At 42.0% G+C, this 20,350-nt stretch overlaps 1 protein-coding gene across 1 annotated transcript in view; it reads left to right on the forward strand.

Annotated features, from left to right (window-relative positions):
* The window catches only part of RASGRP1 (RAS guanyl releasing protein 1), a 79,635-nt gene extending 63,018 nt beyond the window's left edge, over positions 1 to 16,617 (forward strand). The window contains exons 14-17 of the mRNA XM_048486507.1: positions 809 to 845; positions 9,436 to 9,582; positions 11,688 to 12,058; positions 13,577 to 16,617. Coding sequence (XP_048342464.1) covers positions 809 to 845; positions 9,436 to 9,582; positions 11,688 to 12,058; positions 13,577 to 13,708 — 687 coding nt within the window. The 3' untranslated portion in view covers positions 13,709 to 16,617. The remainder of the gene's footprint in view (positions 1 to 808; positions 846 to 9,435; positions 9,583 to 11,687; positions 12,059 to 13,576) is intronic.
* Positions 16,618 to 20,350: the final 3,733 nt, after the last annotated feature.

Raw genomic sequence — 20,350 nt, forward strand, 5'->3', positions numbered from 1 at the left:
TTGTGCAGGCTCTTTCTACTGTAGGAATCTATTCTGTGCAGTTTAATAACTGCCAGAAAAGTCTCCCCAGGTTGGTGGTGAGGGCTGCATGGATGAGAGTATTTGCATTACTGCAATGCTTGTTTTCTTAAGAAGGCTTGAAATGATCAGTTGGAGAACCATCGGAGCAGTGACTACTGTATGTATTACATTAATATGAAAGTAGCATAAGTACAGGTAGTCAGAACTGATGCCCTGCACATTTCAGTGAGGCTACTCAGATCCTATGGTATAACCATTTAATATACAGCAGCTATGCCATTTTTAAGTTGGGAGAAGCAAGGTGCTTGAGGACACCTGGGTATAACATGGAGTGTCATCATCTCTTCCTAGGAAGCCTACTGACCAGTATTAGTGCTGCTTTTAAATCAAAACAAGTTCCCTGAATTTCATAGCTTGGTTGTGTTTAAAATAGTCTTAGTCTTTGGAATCTACCAACATTTGCTGGTAATTTACCAAGACAAACAAGTATCAAGTGGAGACTACATTACAATCAGACCTAGATCTTGTTAGTTTTGAAGATAGTATTGTGGGTGGCTATAACTTCTCATCTTCCTTGTTGATCTTCTTGTTTCGAAGATCCTTCTGCTGCTAATAAGAAAAAAGTTGCTTTTGACAAAAGTAGAAGGTCTTTGAACATATGGGTGGGTGGTCATCCACTTCAGATGGTTTTGTTGAATGGAGTATGGACTGCAGCTGACAAAAGATATGACGGCCTTAAGTTGTATATAGAATGATAATATTTCTTTTTCTTCTGCTTCAATTTCAGCTTTGGGGAGTTATTAAACAAGGATATAGGTGTAAAGGCAAGTGACATTCTTATTTGTTTATGTATACATATAAAAAGCTAACAATGTTTTTGTTAGTGGTAGTATAACTCAGTAACTGCTGGGCCAATTCCTCTGAAAATTCCCAGCCACTGTAGTCAGCCAGGTGAGAGTGTTTTTAGTTGTTCACATACCTGAAATTTCACACCTGGCCCAGGTAAAATGCGCTCTTTTCCCATACCCATGGTGAAGGACCATGCAGCTGCCTGTGTGTAACTGGCTACCCCGAATGTCTGTGTAGCTTAGAATGTCGGCTCAGATGGGCTAGATATGAGCAGTGAAAAAGCACATAGGCAATAACCTGAAAGTGGGAAGTGAAACACATAATAATACACATACACAATGGTGGGAGAGGGAAGGGAGGGAGGGGGAGGGGTGTATCCATGGGAAGAGAGGGAGGGAGAGGGAAGGGACGGAGGGGGAGGCATGCAAGGGAAGAGAAGTGACAGAGGGGAGAGAGTGAAGGGTGGCATGCAAGGGAGGGGAGGCAGGGGGCCCAGCATCTTGATATGACCCACCCACCCTAGCGGAGGGAAAGGGAAGGGAGGGAGGTGGAGGGGTGGCATGCAAAGGAAGAAAAGTGAGGGAGGGAAGAGAGTGAGGGGCGACATGCAAGGGACAGGACGGAGGGCCCAGGCACCCTAGATTCCCTGAATACTGCGGTTACAGTTAAGAAAACCAGGCACGCATAGCTCGGTAAAGCAACCGTGACATACTTTGCATGACTGTATCACACCCCTCAGAGGGTTTCCTCAGAAGTGACACCCATTGCCACCCACCAAACTTACTCCCAGGTAAAGGATCATGACCAGCCAGCCTACATGTGTGGGAGGGGTGCCTTTCCATTCCCCCCCCCCCCAAGGAATGCAGGCACATACATCAATGACATCGCACAGTATCAGGCTGCATGTTTGCATGAGCTCGTACTGCTGGCCTCTGCAATTGATTTGCTGCTACTGTTCCTTTCCCATTTCACCACAATAAGCCACAGCAATGTGTGTCCAGGCCCCGCTAGTTTAAAATATTACTGTGTAACCTTTCCCCCCAAATAAAGCAGTAAACATAAACAAATTAAAACATTTAACCAGTAAAACACCATTTAAAGTAAAATATATATAAAATAATTCAGTCAAACATATAAACACACCTAACATGTAAACACACAAATATTAAAAAATAAATACAACAAAATCAAGGATGAATGTCAATAACAGTTATTGGGAATAATCCAAATAAAACAAAAAGTCTTCACCTGTTTGCAGAAGACAACAATAGAAGATGCTGAAAATAGGGGAGGGCAGTTCCGGAGTTTTGGCATTATGACAATGAAGGCAGTTTCTTGGATTTCCATCTGACTAGCATGAAATTGAAGAGGAAATCACAGAAGAGCCTCTACCCTGCCCCCTGCCCCCCAAGGGTGGGTGGGCCATGACCAGATTACGAACCCTTCTCCTCTCTCCCTCTGTCCCCTACCACCCAGGGTGGGTGGGCCACGACTAGATAAGCAGTCACATATGTCCATATAGAAGAAGGTGATTCCTAAGGTATGCTGACTGCAAGCCATGTATGGCTTTAAAGGTCAGTATCAGTACCTTGAATTGAACCCAGAGTAGATGGAAAAAGACTAGAGTGATTTGGTCTCTATTCTCCACTTCAGGCAGCCTTCTGTGCCAGCTGTAGCTTCTGGAAAGTCTTCAGGGGCAACCCCATGTAATGCTCATTGCAATAATCTAACCTAGATTTTATCAGGGCATTCAGCACAGTGGTAAGATCTCTCCTGCACACCAGGAAGAACAACCACTGCCACTTCTTTATCCAACAGGAGACCCATGTCATGGAGCACTTGCAAACTATGATTCTGGTCTTTTAGGGGAAGTGAAGCCCCATCCAGAAGATATCTTATTATAGGGTCAACATCTCCCACCAGTACTTCCATGTTGTTGGGATTAAATTTCAGTTTGTTAGCTGCCATCTATTCCAAAACAAGTCAGTATGACGGATGGTTGCTACTGTTTTGCCAGTCTTCAGCCTGCAAACAAGTTTGTTGTATCCAGTAATCTGTCCTTAACATCTTCCTTTCCTTGCACACAGCTAAGCCAGATCTTGCAAAGTGATAGTGTGTTGCAGCAAGATACAACAATATTCCCTTTGCTTCTCCTTAATTTTCTCCCTCTTTTCCTCAATTTTCTCGTTTATTTCTCTCTCACTCCATCTAATTTTTCCATACCTCCTATTTATTTTCAAGATGGGAGACTTCTGGTACAGAATGTGGCACTGTGTGGTTATGCGTGGCTTTGCTGTAGCTTTGCCAGGCATCAAAGCTCAAGCATACAGTTCTGAAAAGAGCTGCATAAATCTCTCTGGATGAAGGAGAGAAACAGAGAAGCCACATGTATTCCTGAAGCAATCTCCTCTAGGTAGCATTGCGTGGTAATACTCACCGTAGTAGTCCACTGGAGTTGAGTGGTAATCTGGAGTTAGTGATAATCACCACCTTTTCCAATTTGAGCTATTGATCTGCATCAGGAGGAAACATCCAAACCGTGTATCCCTTATGGATGGAATGAGGAAATAAAGAGACTGAAAGAGGAGTTCATATCCTGCTGCTGATAAGCCCGACAATAATCAGGAGATCTCCCCAAGAGGTATGAAATGATGTGCAGAATGTAGAAAAAGAATTTAAATTTGATTTAAAGTTGATTTATGGCTACCAATCTTGATCCTCCTTGATCTGAGATTGCAAATGCCTCAACAGACCAGGTAATTGGGAGCAACAGCCGCAGAAGGCCATTGCGTTCACATCCTACATGTGAGCTCCCCAAGGCACCTGGTGGGCCACTGCGAGTAGCAGAGAGCTGGACTAGATGGACTTTGGTCTGATCCAGCTGGCTTGTTTTTATGTTCTTATGTTCTAAATAAGGTTGTACTAAAATATATTTCCAGAAGACAAGGCATCAGAGTGAGATAGGTGTTTTAAGGTTTTAAAAAATCCAGATCTTAGTCCCCTCTCAGTTGGTGGGCTGCCAAAACAAAATCAGAAAAGAAACCATCCTAGAAATACATTAGCCGTTTTCCCACTTACCTTTTGTTGCACGCTACTCTTGCCATGTAACGCAGGGTCCAGCGGCACTCCCCACTACAGGGGTGGTGACAGTGCAGCAGCCCTGATGCTGCCGCTCTCGCGCCCCCTCAGCGCACGTCATTTTTGGCTCTGTTTGGAACAGAGCCTTTTGGAAAAACCCGCGGGGAGCGCGGGGCGGTGGGGAAGGGGGGGTGACTGCGAGTTTGAGTTTCCCGCCCCTGGCAGTGACGTGGAGCCTTTTGCCCAATAAGGAAGCAGCAGGCTGTGCGCAAGCACGCACCCTTTTTTAATTTCGGGGAACAGAGATCAACGTGTATTTGACCCCACGTTGCAACGTAGGGTCATTTATATAGCAATGCAAGGGAGCACTAACTGAAAGCCTAGTATTTTTCTCTATCTGCTATTAGAGTTTCTTTGGTTTAGTTAGGTAATGCAGTGTTCTGTCTGCTTGAGCTGCAATGTGAAAGCTCTAGTCCCACCAGGGATGAGTCTTTTTTTTATGTGTATGAAGGAATTGGGGTGGATTTTGGAACAGGACAAGTTTCTTCTGTTTGGGCTGAAAGCAGCATGAAAGCAACTGGTCCCACTGTCATTCGGGTTTACTCAAAACACACCACCATGAATCCCCACAGTTTCTGTCCCCAGCACAGTTTAAACACCTTCCATTCACTGTTTTTTAAAAAACGTGAAGCTGAGATCCACAATTCGAAGCAACGTCTGGCTGGTGAATGAATTTGTGAATGAAGAGGCAGCAGTGAATGAATTACTGAGCCAGCATAAAACATGACAGGACGTGGAAACGGAGCTTCATTTCCCCGTTTCACTGTGTTAGTCAGTTATGCCTTGACATGCCTTTTTCCCCACCTTCATTCATAAGGGGAGCTGTGGCTCAGTTTGTTAGGTGTTTGTGATGGTCTGCAAGAGCTTACCGGTTTGAGCCCGCCCAGGGATGATTTTTGTGTGTGTGTGTTTCATAGAACTAAGCAGCTCGTGGCATGGAGAAGAACGTCTAACAGAAGGACCAGTTCCAGTGCTATGTATTTTCACCCCATCAGGAAGTGCTAGTAATGGGAGAGTATTTCATGTGAATGCTTCAGGTGGGATAGATATGAAAACACGAAGGCATGCAGGTTGCCCTTAATCGCCTGTTTCCCCGTTTCCGGGTATGGTTGTGCGCATGCTCGCACAGATGTGGATAAAAGTTTTTAAAAAGTTCTGCCCAGCAGCAGCAGCCAATCAGGATAGCCCCTGAGCTCAATGTGCTTTCCACAGCTTCAAAGTGGGGAATCCTGGTGGCTGCTGCCTGAGGATTGTTTGAGGGGCAGAAGCTTCAGTGGGGAGTACAACCTCGCGCTCAAAAACACCGATTCAAACAAGACCGGTTTGCCTCAGTGCTTTTTTTTTTGAAGTGGGAAAATGCCCATTAATAACCAGTGAGAGAGAGGAATTTGATCCCTGCATTAAACTACTGAAAACATTGGGAAACTGTGGAAACAGCGGCATCTAGTGGACAATGGCATCTACTAGAAAGGGTTCTGTGTCCCAAGATGACCACAAATCTTAATAGCATGTTACCCAAGGTGGAGACACAGTATGTCAATACAGTGGGGATTATTAGCTTGGAGCAGACTGCTTATTAATGTTGCAAGAGGCTAGGTAAAGAATCTTTTATACCAGTGTATACAAAGATCAGCTCTCAGAAGAAAATCCACAGAGAGGAATATAATGCAAATTTGACAATCTTTATTGTCGGGATAAGAGGTTCATAAGCACTTGATTCAATGCAATAAACACACACAGAGAGTATGTAAGATATAAATAGGTTGGAAAATAGGTCTGGAATAGAAAGGGGTATTGGATATATGAGTACCGTGTTTCCCCGAATTTAAGACAGTGTCTTATATTAATATTTGCTCCCAAAGATGTGCTATGTCTTATTTTCAGGGGATGTCTTATATTTCTGTATTCTGTTCGTCAGGCATGCTTCCAAACAAAAACTTTGCTATGTCTTACTTTGGGGGGATGCTTTATATTTCGCACTTCAGCAAAACCTCTACTACGTCTTATTTTCCGGGGATGTCTTATATTCGGGGAAACAGGGTAATATGACCTGATCGCAGTGTGAAGAAGATCCAGGGTTAAGAGCCAAACACCCTGTGTTTTGCTCCAGGGGACATTGTGACAAAGCCGGAAAGCTGTCAGTTGCACTGAGCGATTGGCCCTTTGGGGGGTAGGGTATTTATATGGTGAAGAACTACCTCTGCGGAATGTTATGACAGTCTCTGGGAGGTGTTTGGATGGATTGTTTGAGAAACAATAGAGTGCTTTGTAAGGTGGTCAGAAGATACAGTAGAGGCATTGACATCAGGAGTCTTCTTGTGGCTGGAAATGAGTATGCATTCAGCAGGGCTACTGTATCGTGTTGAGGACACATTCTTCCTTGGCTGTGGACTGAAAATGTTCTGATATGGCAAGCAAGCTGAGAGCATGAGAACAGGAAAATGATTCTTGGAAGTTTCTGGTAGGTAGACCTGGCTGTTGACAGAAAATGGGCTCCTCATCTCTGCAACGCCAGCATTACCCTTCAGGCTGGCACATAGCAGGGGTACCTGTGAATAAGCACTGCCCTCCCCTCCCGCTATGCCAGGGCAGTATGGTAACAGCATATCTGCCAGGATGCTAAGTCTCAAGGCAGAAGTAGACTCTCTGAAAGACTCTGTTAATAGCAGTACTCCCAAGATGATGTCTGAGCTTATAAAGGTCATTAAGGAAATGAAAGTTCGATTCAGAAACAGCACAAATAGAAGAGAAGGTGAAAAAGACCAAAGAGGAAGTGAAAACTTTAAAACAAGATGTGGACTCGGACGTTAAAGTACATGATTTAACCATTCTTCGACTGGAATATCAAATCAAAGAGAATTCCTTGAAACTTTGAAAGGTAACAGAGAATTCAAATCAAACAAAGAGAAGTTGTATAAGAAAATTACCTCCCTCCTGACCAACCATTTGATCAAAGAAGAGTAAATGGTATCAAAGATTGAAAAAGTCTATGAGTCAATCAAAAAATCCAAAAGTGAAAGAGGACTGTGCAGAGGCATTGTTATCTATTTCTACTCTAAAAAAATAGCAGATCAAATTTTGGAAACACACAGGATATCAGCAATCAAGATAGGTCATCATCGTGATTCCTTTAAGAGTTTTACAGAAAAGGAACTATTATTTATTTTTGGTAGACACTTTAAGAAGAAACAATATTTTCATGGCTTGGATGGAAAGGAGTTGGGACAACAGCAGAGAATTAGTTCAATAATTAGTGCCAAAGAGATCTTCAAGAAAATTTTAAAAGATTTTAGAAGAAGAAGAAGAAGAGTTTGGATTTATATCCCCCCTTTCTCTCGTATAGGAGACTCAAAGGGGCTTACAATCTCCTTGCCCTTCCCCCCTCACAACAAACACCCTGTGAGGTGGGTGGGGCTGAGAGAGCTCCAAAAAGCTGTGACTAGCCCATGGTCACCCAGCTGGCGTGTGTGGGAGTGCACAGGCTAATCTGAATTCCCCAGATAAGCCTCCACAGCTCAAGCGGCAGCCCCATAAAAATGATGTTTTAAAAATACCTGGTCTCAGCTCCTTCTCATCTGTATCCTTCTTGGCAACAGAATGTACTTTATAGCAGTATAGTAGCAAAACTTTAACATTTATGAACAGAAGAGGGGAGTTAATATTTCCCCATGATCTAATAAAGTAGTAAAAGGGTGCTTTACTTTTCCTCCATCCTTTACATGCCTGGTAATTGAACATTAATCTATTGTAGTAGTTGCACATGTGGAACAGAAGTCAGATACTGGTTTATAATTATTATTTTATTAGTGGAGATCTAATATCCCTTTGTAAAAGCTACTTTGCTATATGATGACTGACAATCTTTTTAATGTTATTAAAATTAGATTTATTAAAAAAAATGCCCTGTCCAGTCTTTCTCCCCAATGGGACATCAAAGCACAAGCCATTTATTCTCATGACAACCCTGTGAGGTAGGTCTGGCTGAAAATGTGTCATCCAGCAACCTCCCATTACTGATCAGGGATCTGAGTATTTAGAGACACATGAAAGGTTGCTTAAAAGCTTTCTTATTATTCTGCCTGTTGTGAAGATGACCAGGTTGAAGGTTTTCCTGTTCCCATCATTTTTGGCACTGCAACATCCATAGTCATTCTGGGGTTGGTGGCCAGTTTTCAGACATGTTGCCTTATTTTCTGTTGAGTTATGCCTTATACCAGTGGTGGCAAACCTTTGGCACTCCAGATGTTCTGGACTACAATTCCCATCAGCCCCTGCCAGCATGGCGAATTGGCCATGCTGGCAGGGGCTGATGGAAATTGTAGTCCAGAACATCTGGAGTGCCAAAGGTTCGCCACCACGGCCTTATACAAACAGAGACCCCCCTGCAGATAGCAAGTGAGGTGGCTGTCTCATCTGGGCCAGAATGTTCTCATGCCTATCTGTTTTGATAGACAATTTTGAGTCTTCTAGCTTTATTCTCTGATGAGTTATGCCTGCTATAAATGGATAGGCAGATTGATTCTTTTATTAATATAGATTCATGGTAACAGCAAAGTGATTTGTTATGAAATTTTGTTTGAATCGGGGGGGGGCAGGTAGAATCTTTGTGTGTGGGGGGGGGGCATAGTGGTTCTTGACAGCCCTGCTTCTTGGGGGAAACATTTTGAGCTGCATCAGAAGGGGAGTGAAAAACCTGTGCTCCATGGATTCACATTATTTACCTGGATAGAAGAGTGTACATGGCTGCAATCCTAAGCATACCTGTTGAATTTATTTCTGAGTATACATGTTCAACACTGCGAATTTGATATGTTTTGATGTAATTTCAATACGAAATTGGATTTTGAGTGTCTTACTGGATAATTCGATTCTTGTTTTGGAAATGCCTTGAAAACATGACATTTGATTATTCCATTTTCTTTTGTTTTTTATATTTTTGTAGAAATAAAAAATATTTATTTGAAATAGCCCTAAGGAGCAGCAGTAGTGTAGTGGTTAAGAGCAGGTGAATTCTAATCTGGAGGAACTGGGTTTGATTCCCCGCTCTTCTGCTTGAGCTGTGGAGGCTTATCTGGGAAATTCAGATTAGCCTGTGCACTCCCACACACGCCAGCTGGGTGACCTTGGGCTAGTCACAGCTTTTCGGAGCTCTCAGCCCCACCCACCTCACAGGGTGTTTGTTGTGCGGGGGAAAGGGCAAGGAGATTGTAAGCCCCTTTGAGTCTCCTACAGGAGAGAAAGGGGGGGGATATAAATCCAAACTCTTCTTCTCTTCTATAAGTAATACCATGTAAAGCATATTAGAGAGGGCTTGTTACAATGTACTTGCACACAGGGATTCTGTAATATGCTTCGGATGATAGGAGATGAGAGAATAGATCTATTGATTTCTGACATCTTTAATTAACTTTGTGTTTTTATTTGCAGATTGTGGGATGAACTGTCACAAGCAGTGCAAAGATTTGGTTGTATTTGAATGTAAGCGAAGATCCAAAGCCACACCAGTGGATAATAGCCCTGCATCAGCCCTTGCATCTAGCCTCTGTCCCATGGGGCTGAAGGAGCACATCCACGGTTAGAAAGTTTCAGTAATGAAATGTTTTGGCATAATAGTTGCTTACAATCCAACATCTCCATCCCTTTGCCAATGTTTGTTGGTTAATTTCCTAATTAATTGAATGTGTTTATCATAATAATAGCTGAAAACCTGAAAGGTGATAATCTTTCCTCTTTTGTAACTCTCTCATTTTCTCCATAGTCAATATACACTAACTCCCAATCAGTTGTAGCCTAAATAGAATTCCACAACTGGCCAAGCTTGAGCATTTAAATGTAGTTGCTGTAACATTATGTTACTTTTTCTGGTCCATCTTGTTTTCTCTCCTCCCCCCCCTTTCCTTTCCACTTTCTTTTCCTTCCTTCTTCAGTGTAAAAGGGTCTGCAAAACTTCAGCAGGTTGTTTATGTTGGCAAAGGTAATTTAACGCAACTGTTGTACTCGTGGTAAGGAGAGAGTGGTGTAGTCTTCTTGCACACAACAGGAACCTTCTTCACTCATGGAAATAAACACTCTTCAGACATGTTCTTCTTTCCATAGGAAGGCCTTTACTTAATAAGTTGCAAGATATGCAAGACTACAAATAAAAACTACTCTAATTATACAGAACACTTCAAATCTATATACAGCACACAGCTTACTCTTCAGACAGCTCATTACAGAAGAATAATATCCAGAGTAGGAGGTTACATATAAAGGTTCCCAACTCCAGCTTAGGCTCAGTCTCATACATTGGATACATTATCCTGCCTCGGCAACAAGCCCCCGATTGGTCCATAACTTTCCACCAATCCCTTCAAAGATCTGTGCTTGCTTCTTCTTTTTTTTAATGAAGCCTAACTGTCACTTGAACTTTACATAACCTTTAACTTTATGATGCTTTCTGCTGGACTGAGAAGCTGAACATATATTCACCCATTTTGTTTCTGTCAGCCATTTTACTAATCCTGACCCCCTTTCCTTTCCACTTCCTTTCCCTTCCTTCTTAAGCGTAAAAGGATTTGCAAAACTTCAGCAGGTTGTTTATGCTGTGGGACACAATTCTGAACCTTCCTTTACTCACCGTATTCAAGCCCTCCAATGCAATTTTTATGTTTTATTGCTGATTGTATTGTTGACGTGCTATTTAAAGGGGTAAAAAGTGAAGTAGTGTGCGGTTGAATAATGCTTTTAACCCCCCCTTACTATATTTGAATACAGCTGTCAACGTGTCTTGTTCATACATCCCAATCTCAAGAGTCCTACCAAACCCATCTCTCGTATCCTAAGGGTCAACGGTGATGGACTGGAGGAATTAGCTACCATCCCGTTTTGCCCTCAGTTGATATTTTAAGATCCAGTAATAGAAATTATTTTCATCGTTCTATTAGCTCCAGTTTGACCCAAATTAAAAGTAAGATTGCTGCCGCCTAAGAATCCCTGCGTCATCAGACAAGTTGACACCAATTATCTTCTATTTCAAGACAGATATGATTTCTCTAGTTTAGGTCTTTATATTCTATGCTTATTTACTTTTGGTTATTAGTTGCCTTAAGATTTTGTTCTTGTACGCTTAAATGGAATGATATAAATATTCCAAGAAAACAAAATACATTATCTTCACAACAGTGGTGTATAGTATCAAATATTATTATAAATCCCAATTGAAAACATACACAACAAACCCTCCAAATAATTCCCCCACCTCCAGAGTATTCTTGTAGCCTACATCCCATTAAAAGCCCATGTAAAAATTGTCTTGTGCCTCCTGAACTTTAGTAACAACACACCACACCTCCCCAGGAAGCCTGTAGGGTGGGAGGAGGCACAGACTGTAATCAATGCCAGGAGGGCTACCATAAGTGAGGAAACAACTAGTAAGTTGCAACTGGAGGACTGTTACGTAAATCATGCCTCAGCTGCTTACAGAGTGTTGGCTACAACTGCCTATAGTGACAAAGGGGAAAAGAATGGTCAGAAACCAAATTCTGGGAAATGCTTTCTGGGAAATTCCAACAAAACATTTCATTGACTTTGCCCATTGAGCTGCAGCTTCCAGCAGAATGTGTAGATTATTTTAATCACGGGACTGCTTTTCCTTTCCCTACTACCGTTAATTTAATCTCTTGTGCTTTTTCCAACAGGATTGGAGGAGGGAGGGTTTCCCTTTCCTAATGGAGAAATAGTTGAGCACAATGAAGACAGCAAGGACAGAACAATTATGCTTATGGGTGTGTCGGCTCAAAAGATATCAGTAAGACTAAAGCCAGCTATGGTACACAAAGGCACACAGACGGACCTAGTTCTGGCATCTGGTGATGGGCTCAACAGACAACAGAAGGAGCCAGCAGCACCGCCTGAAAATACTTTTCTCCAGCCTTCTCCAGTGTCTCCGTGCCCAAGCCCAGTTCTTAGCCGTAAAAAGGCTTATGTAAAGTGGGAAAACAAGGAAGGCAGTAAAAAAATTAAGGAAGAGCCATTTATTCTTAAACCTTCATACCAGGAGCTAGAACAGGTACTCTGAAACAATGATTTTAAATGGTAGCTCATAACACATCAGACAGCCTCTTTTTTTGTTCGTCTTTAAGAGTTCCCAGGCAGGCTCTAATGCACACTGTGAAAAAATCAGAAAGACGTTCCTGAGGTTGGTAAGGAGTCCAGTTTGGAATAAAGTAGTTCTTTTTGACAAAGTAAAGTAATAATGAAATGAACTATTATTATTATTATTATTATTATTATTATTATTATTATTATTATTATTATTATTATTATTATTATTAATGGAAATTACTTTAAATATATCACAGCAGTATCCAAAATATTTTATTTGCTTATGTGAACTCTCTTTCGCTGACTACCTACCAAAATTTAGCCCATGCTTAACTCACTGATATTTCACCAGCTAATAAAAAGATTTTTTTGCTGTAAAGTTACAGCTGACTTACAGTGACTCCTTAGGGTTTTCAAGGTAAGAGATGTTCAGACAAATGGAGTAAGGATGAATAACGATGTAGCATTTATATAACATTGTTTAAAGCACTTCACTTACATTATCATGTTGTAAGTTTTACAAAAGTTCTGAGGCTGAATGTTATCTGAAGAGGAGGACTGAGGGAGAACAGAACATCATCTAGTTTAGTGAGTTGATGGCACTGGCAAGATTTTATCTGGAGTTATCATGGATGACAGCTTGTCTGAGTGAGGGACAAACAGGGATTGCCCTGATGGGAAGATTAAAACCCAGGTGAGCAAATCCCTCTCCCCTCCACATCTGAAGCTTGAGGGATCTGGAGGCACAAACCCCACTTCCTCCCTTCTATACTCCAGTACCCTACTTGTCTGCACCACCAAATTTCTGCTGCACTTCCTCTGGCAATCCAGCACAGCCCAAGACTCCTTCACAACTTGTTTTGTTTGCCACTGCACTATTCTGACTTTTTAATGAAAGATAACAAGTGTGCGAAGTGGAATTTAAGGAAATCAATCATTGGCTCCCTAACTAATACCAATAGTCTGATTAAAAATGTAAACATATTAAAATTATTTCAGTTGATGGACAGCCTTGTACCACAAGCACACTGCTGACACAAGCAAAGAGCCAATATACCTATAGGTATTTTATGGACATGGAGGTCTGTTGGGCGGAGCCATTTACCTTAATTTGGGTTTCTTAGGGGTGCCACTCATCTTCACTACCTTTCTTGTTTCTATGGAACTGTAGATGTGCCAAGTGAGCTGAAGATCAGAATATAGAGATGTTCCCTTATAGGAAAAAAATTATCTGTCTTTGCCCATGAAAGCATGGGAATAGATATTTTCTTACAGCAGTGATAATGGATCCCATCCCAGGCAGACATTGTTTGTCCCTTTCAATCCATTTACTATGCATGTTGTTATATTTTAGGGACTAGTTGAGTGCATAGACCTGGAGAATAAGATGCCAGTCAAGCAAGTGCTCCTGCTAAGTAGGAATGGAAACACTGAAACTTTTTCAGTATACACTGTTCTAATGACATCCATTTTTGTTTTTTAGGAAAGAAACATTTTAACAGCTGACAATGAGGCTTTGAAGTTGAAGCTTAAACAGGCACACAAGAAAATAGAACTTCTCAGCATTCAAAGAAACCACATACTGGATAGCAGGGAACATGAAGACTGCTTGTAGCTAACAAGCCAAGGGGCTCTCCTGTAGAAGGTTGAAAGAAAGAAAGAAGCCTTTTAATTTTAGAAAGGCTGATGTGCTAGAGCATATGCAAAGCGGCAGAAGGATTTTAAACAGATACTCATGCTATCCTATTCTGTGTATTAATGATAATCATGGATATATGCATGTCCTTTTAGATAGTTTGCCTTTAATTTGGCTCTAACAATATAGTTTAGAATTCCTTTAAAGTAGGCACAGCTGTTCTCTTCATAGCAGATTTCGTTGCCAAAGAAGAATGCCTGAAGTTCCAACTCCCCAGACACCTCCATTTCTAGAACCGGAAGTCTGCTGTCATCTTGCGCATAATTTCTTGGTAAAGGAATAAATATTGACCACTTGTGTTTTAAAAAATACATTGTGGAAACAACTACTAAAAGAGCACAGATCTGAAAATGAAGTAACACTGTACAATGTGGAGTAAAATACTGGTTTACAAAACAATCGGTTCAAAGTCTTCACAATATTCTTTCAAAATGTATATCTTCAACAATGTAACCATAAGACAAAATCCAGTAAAGTCAAATCCCATACATTTTAATTGGGCAGAGTTCAGCATGTGACTAACAGGGTGTCTGAAATGGGGTATCCCATATCCCCAGGCGCATGCTGTTTTGTCACATGGGTGGGTGCCGGGAAACCCCCCCCCCCCACATAACAAAATGGCATGCGCCTCATCCACCAGTTGCCGAGCCCTGCCCCTCTCCTGGCCTCCCTGCAGGTCAGCTCCTGCCCTCCCCAGGCCCTGAGGAGGGCAGAAGCTGGCCTGCAGGGAGGCTGGGAAGGCGGGGCGTCGTGGTGCAGGCCAGCCCAGGAGCCAGCCTGCTGTGGCAGCGACCATCCAAGCCCCACCCTCCCCTGGTCTCCCTGGTGCCAGTAAGTAAAGCGCGGTAGGGGCGCAGGGAGCCGGGTGGTGGTGGTGGGGAACCAGTCATGCTCCCGGGTGCAATTTAGCCTTGGTACGGCACTGATTGTACTACCCTTGTAGAAATATAGCGTGCTATATGTAGCATTGTACATTGACTTTTCCATACCGAAGCTCAGGCATATTTCTCTCCCACTCATTTTTGTGGCACTTGGAAATGTCTAATCCTTGACTGGATTATGTCCATAATCCTAACGGGGGAAAATGCATTTTGTTGCCTTGAGATCTTTCCCATGAGTTAGATTCCTAAGTATGAATAGTAATATTTAGAATGTGTTGAGTGCATTCAGTGTTCAAAGTGTTTTGCCTTTATTATCATACAGCTAGGCCAGTATTATTGTCATATGGTTGACTGGAGACTCAGTTTGAACAAAACTGCTTGCCTAAGGCCATCTAAAGAGTTTGTGGCAGAGTTGACATTTGAACCAGTGACCAGCATTACTGCCAGTGTGCTATGCAAAATCCCATATTCAGATTTGGGACACAGGTCACAACAGTAGTTTCTGGACAAATTGTACCTTTATACATTTTTATTCATTCAGATAGAGATTCTTCTCACTTAGAAACTGGAAGTTGACTCTAGGATCATATTTTTCTTTTGGCTCCCTTAGACTCCTTCTGCACACGCAGAATAATTCACTTTCAATCCACTTTCACAATGGTTTGCAAGTGGATTTTGCTATTCTGCACAGTAAAATCCAGCTGCAAAGTGGCTTGAAAGTGGCTTGAAAGTGCATTACTCTGTAAGTGTGGAAGGGGCCATAGTATGTAAGGGAATATTACATTCTAATTGCAGAATTGCTTCATTGAGGCATTCACCATGGTGACCCATGGGGGAAATGAGCTGGGAAACCGGTGCATTTCTGTTTCTTCCCTGGTCATATTCCAAATTGCCAGTCAAAAATCAACTTAGCTTCTTAGTTTCTGAATAGCATTTCTGCAATGAATTCAAGCAAATGATAGTTATAAATTGTGCTATTCATGTAGACAAATTCTAGTGACATCCATTTCATTGGATGGATGTAGCTAAAACATTGCCATGTGTTCTTGTAAACCACTTGGAACTTCCAGGAAAAGTGGCATAGAAATATTTTAAATAAATAAGGGTGATATAAAAATTAACACTAATTTAATGGACTGCTGTGAATTTAGCAATGCATTAGTTATTTGGACAAGTAGCATTCAAAATGGCAAAAAGGTGATTCTAGATTTGGTTGTGAAAATCACTTGGGTATGCACAATCTATCTGTGGATATTTATATCCAGAGATTGGAGCCATGAACAGGCAAGATAGATGTTTTTACAAACCTGGAAAAAGTACTAGGTTCACACAAAAAAATCTGAAATCTAAAAACAAAATAGAAAGCAGTAGCGGTATCTTTAAGAAATGAATGCCCTCTGTATTGCCAGTCAGGGAAGAAGGAGAGGATATAAGGGCTGCTGGGAGGAGGGAAAGAAGAAATAGGAAGGGGATACAGGTCCCCCACTTGTATTTATAATTGTATTAGGACTGACTGAATACACTATGGCAGTATTTATGATCTTAAGTAGCTTATGTTATTTATTTGCAACCTCTGTTTAAACCTCTGCCTTCGAACAAATTTCATAATTTATTTTTAAAGAGCAAAATATTTGCTCTTTTATAGTGGTATTTGAACTTTGTGTTCCAGCATTTGTATGTATATTCTGTTTGGAGTAATTTGGTGTTAATAAATTACTTTGTACTTTCATTTGTAAAAAGTCCATTCTGAATCTACTTGTAAGATTCTGTTTTCAAGTTTTCTTCTTACGAAACTGGCTGCTATTTCAGTTAACTTTGATAGATTATTAACTTGTAACTATACTTTATTGAGTGTAAATAACTGTATAATATTTAATCATGCATGATTTTCTAAAGCACTTGTGACCAAAGTAAACATTATTAATACACAAAAGGTGGCTAATCTCAGGAGCAGAGTCTGTGTGTATTCCTTTTCCTCATATGCAAACATGCCTTTATGGGACTATGGGACCATGATGGGGAACGCTCCACCTCATGCACAGAACTAGTTAATCGAATCAGCTGTCTGTACTACTTTCTGTTGTTCATGGAGCAGGTTGACTTTTTGGTACAAAGCTTGCCCAAGAGGCATCCAGGACATGTCTATGCTCACAGCAAAAATAAAATGTATAACCCTTATTCCAAGTTTTCAAAAGGTAAAAGGAAAAGAGATGGGATAAAAGGGAAGGAGCTAGGGAAAAGTATGGGTTCAGTTGTGAGAATCAATAGTCTTAAATCTACAAAAGCAAAATAGAGAAAAAGCATAAGTTACAACATTAGCAAAGCTTGCTCTCTTTGGCTGTTTCCGCACGGCCGTCGAGGCGCCTCCACACCGGCAAGAATTCTGCACGCGTGGAGGCGGAGGCCGTTCGCATGCAAGCATGCGGACGGCCTCTGGAGAGGCCAGCAGACGGCAGGCGGCTCCGCATGGAGCCGCCTCTTCCCCCCTCCCCGTCCCACTCTCCTTGTCCCCGTCGTCGGCCTGCTGGCCGTCGAAGCCCTGCCCACGCTGCCCCCGACCTCCAGGCCGACCTCCAGGCCTGCTGGCCGACGACGGGGACAAGGTGAGTGGGACGGGGAGGGGAAACAGCGTTTTCCCGGCGGTGCTGTTCGCACCGCGCCGCCGGGAACACGCTGTCTGGGGAAAAACAACCCTTTAAAGGGTTGTTTTTCAGGGCGGCCTGACGCCGCCCTGGGGGAGGGGGAGCGCCGCCTGTGCGAATGGCTCCCTGGGGATGGCGTTTATCCTGTTCCCAGGGCGCCATTTAAGGGCCGTGCGGAAACGGCCTTTGTTTAAGATACCATGACGTGTATCCAACCATGCAGTTCCTTCAATCAATCAATGTTCCTGCTTGTGAAAGAGTGTCTAATTTCTACAAGTACTCCTAATTGCAGACCTCCCCAGTGATGTGCTTGAAGGTCTGCTGACTCCAAGGAACAAAATGGGTGGGTCTCAGTGCATTGGGCAGGATGATTTGGATTTTGTCCTCCATGTTCCATCTGTGATAGTCAGCAGCAGAACAAAGTTCAAACAGTTTTTGAGGCTTTTCATATTGAAAATTGCTGCTTAGATATCTGGGGCAGGACATCTAAACTGGCTGGTGACCAGACCTGACAGACCTTGACAATCTCTCCTGGCTTTGTGGAGCCCCCAGCTAGAGTGACACCCTGGGATTTGATTACACAGACAAACTTTTTCCCGAATTGAAAAGGGGAATTTATGGATGGATTGGCACTACAACTACTCACAGCATTTTTGCTGTTTTGAAGCCTCTGTAAATGTGAAAAACTGGCCCTCTGGAAAAGGCAGAGGCAAATGAAGAGTAATTAATGTGTGAACCAACCATAAATAATTTTTTAGTTTAGCCCTTTTCAGACATTAGTCACAAGTACCAGGAATTTACCAAATCTGTGCCTGAGCTATTGGCATAATCTGCATATTGTTGTCACCAAAGTATTCCAGTATATCCCCCTTAGGACTGTAATACTTTTAAACATTTTAAAAACATTTTGTTTATTCTGTATTGGCAGGAACATGAAATGCCAGTGTAAAATGTTTTTTTTAAAAAAAGTTTTTGCCATGGCAATTTTTGTTTTATTAAAATTATCTGCTTCGAATTGTTTGACAGCCAGGACACCTAACTTGCAACAAGCACGGGCAGTAAAGAATAGAAAGGGGCAATTTCCTTAATATCTGTTGAAGTGATAAAAGTTTTTTAAAGTGATTGCAATTTCCTCTTTCAATAGAATTTGAAATCTCATTTGGTCTGATTGTCAAAGAGCATCCCAAACATTCAGCTGAGTGGTAGTTGTAGGATCCCTGTAACGAACTAGCAAAGTCCAGGCCAAAGTAACCTTTCTCAGTTCTTTATTGTGCTGGCAGTCATAGTCAGATACAGGCAATGCGAGGTCTGAGAGCCTCAGACCTCTGATGGTAGATTTTACACAGTGGCATTTCATGTTCCTGCCAATACAGAATAAACAAAGCATATACTCAAAGCAATACAGAATAAACAAAGCATAGTTTCACACAGGCAAGTAGAGATAACCTACAAGCAAAAATCCCCCTCCCAGGCAGAAAGCCAGAAGCAGCCGGCAGCCACCTCCCAAGGACAGATCACACACTAACCACATCCTGACATTCATGCAGGTACAATTCCTGTGCTGATGTTTGACAAGGTAAGGACAAAGTTGTTTTGTTTTTTCAATGCCTCATCACTTGTATGTCACAAACATTCCATAAGGTAGGGCTCCCTCACCAGGTGGCAGCTGGTGTTTATCTCTTGACAGCTTGTCAAGGCTTCAAAATTAACTTTATTCATTTGGGAACCTGTTACTTTTGGAGCCTTAATGTGATACCTGAAAGTGAATACCAGCTATTCACACATAGCATATGTTTATAAGGAAGTTAATGTAGGAATGGGGCTTGCCAATTTACTGCAGCAGAAAAGCAGCCTAACCATTTTATCGGTACTATGAGACACGTTTCCTTTGTGGATGTGAAAAATATAAAGAACTGGAACTTCACTCACCATACATAAAGTCCCAGAGGATTTGAAAAATCCAAAAATTAACTAATCTGAGCTCATACCAGGCCTGACCAGTTGCAAAAAAATTCCACTGGACGTTCATAATCAACTAGATGGGATTTGTCTTGTGGAGTGCCACAGGGTGCTATTCTCTTTCTGCTGAATGAACTTGTCTGGAGCTTTGGGGTGGGTATCCACAATATGCAGATGACATCCAGTTCTATATTTCACTTCAGGTATGCTGGCTTGGTTTTGAACCAGTGCTTTGAGGCTGTGGTTAAGCAGCTATGACAGAACACATTGAAGCTATATCCAGAGAAGATATAGGTAACATTGGCTGGAAAGGTTGCATATGGATTCAATCCACTTGTCCTACATGCAGAGTTGTTGGCTTTTTCAGAGCAGGTTAATAAATTGGCATGGTGGCCAGGAACACCTTCATCAGCTGCATCTGGTTTGTGAAGTCTCTTGTTAGTTAGACTCAGCCAATCAAGGCATGTTGATCCACGCTTCTATAACATCACAGTGGGATCACTGCAACATGCTGTATGTAGAGCTGCCCCTGAAGAGAATCTGAATACTACAACTGGTCCAGAATACAGCAGTTTAGCTGTTGTCAGGAGCTAGCCTCTGGAAGTACGTTGCCCATTTTGAACGAGCTATGTTGTCTGCTAGTCTGTTTTCGATTCAAGATGCTGGTTATTAAGGGTGGGGTGGATTTTGTTTTAAAAGACCCAGATTAAAAAAAAACTGGGGAAAAAACCCAAACCCATTGCTGGCTTCTTCAGCATTTTTTTAATTTGGAGGGTTTTCTAAAGCCAAACCTGAAAAATTTCCCATCTGAGAATGCAAGGATCAGCTCAGCTGATCTCTGCATGCATTTGTCCTGGCTGCCCCTGATGCTTGCCAGGGCTCCAGAGGCAGCAAAGGAGAGCTGTTCCACTGCCTCTGAAGCTCTTTTGGCCTTCAGGGGTAACGGGGATAGCCAAAAATACTTTTTGGCTTGTTTGGGCTTTGGTTATTTGACTCTGCCTGGATAACTTTTGGAGCTGTTGATTCAGTGTTATTCAAATGCGTAACCATGTGTAACCTTTAAAGCCTTTCACAATCTG

The sequence above is a fragment of the Sphaerodactylus townsendi genome, linkage group LG02 (genome assembly GCF_021028975.2).
Source record: "Sphaerodactylus townsendi isolate TG3544 linkage group LG02, MPM_Stown_v2.3, whole genome shotgun sequence".
Lineage (NCBI taxonomy): Eukaryota > Metazoa > Chordata > Lepidosauria > Squamata > Sphaerodactylidae > Sphaerodactylus > Sphaerodactylus townsendi.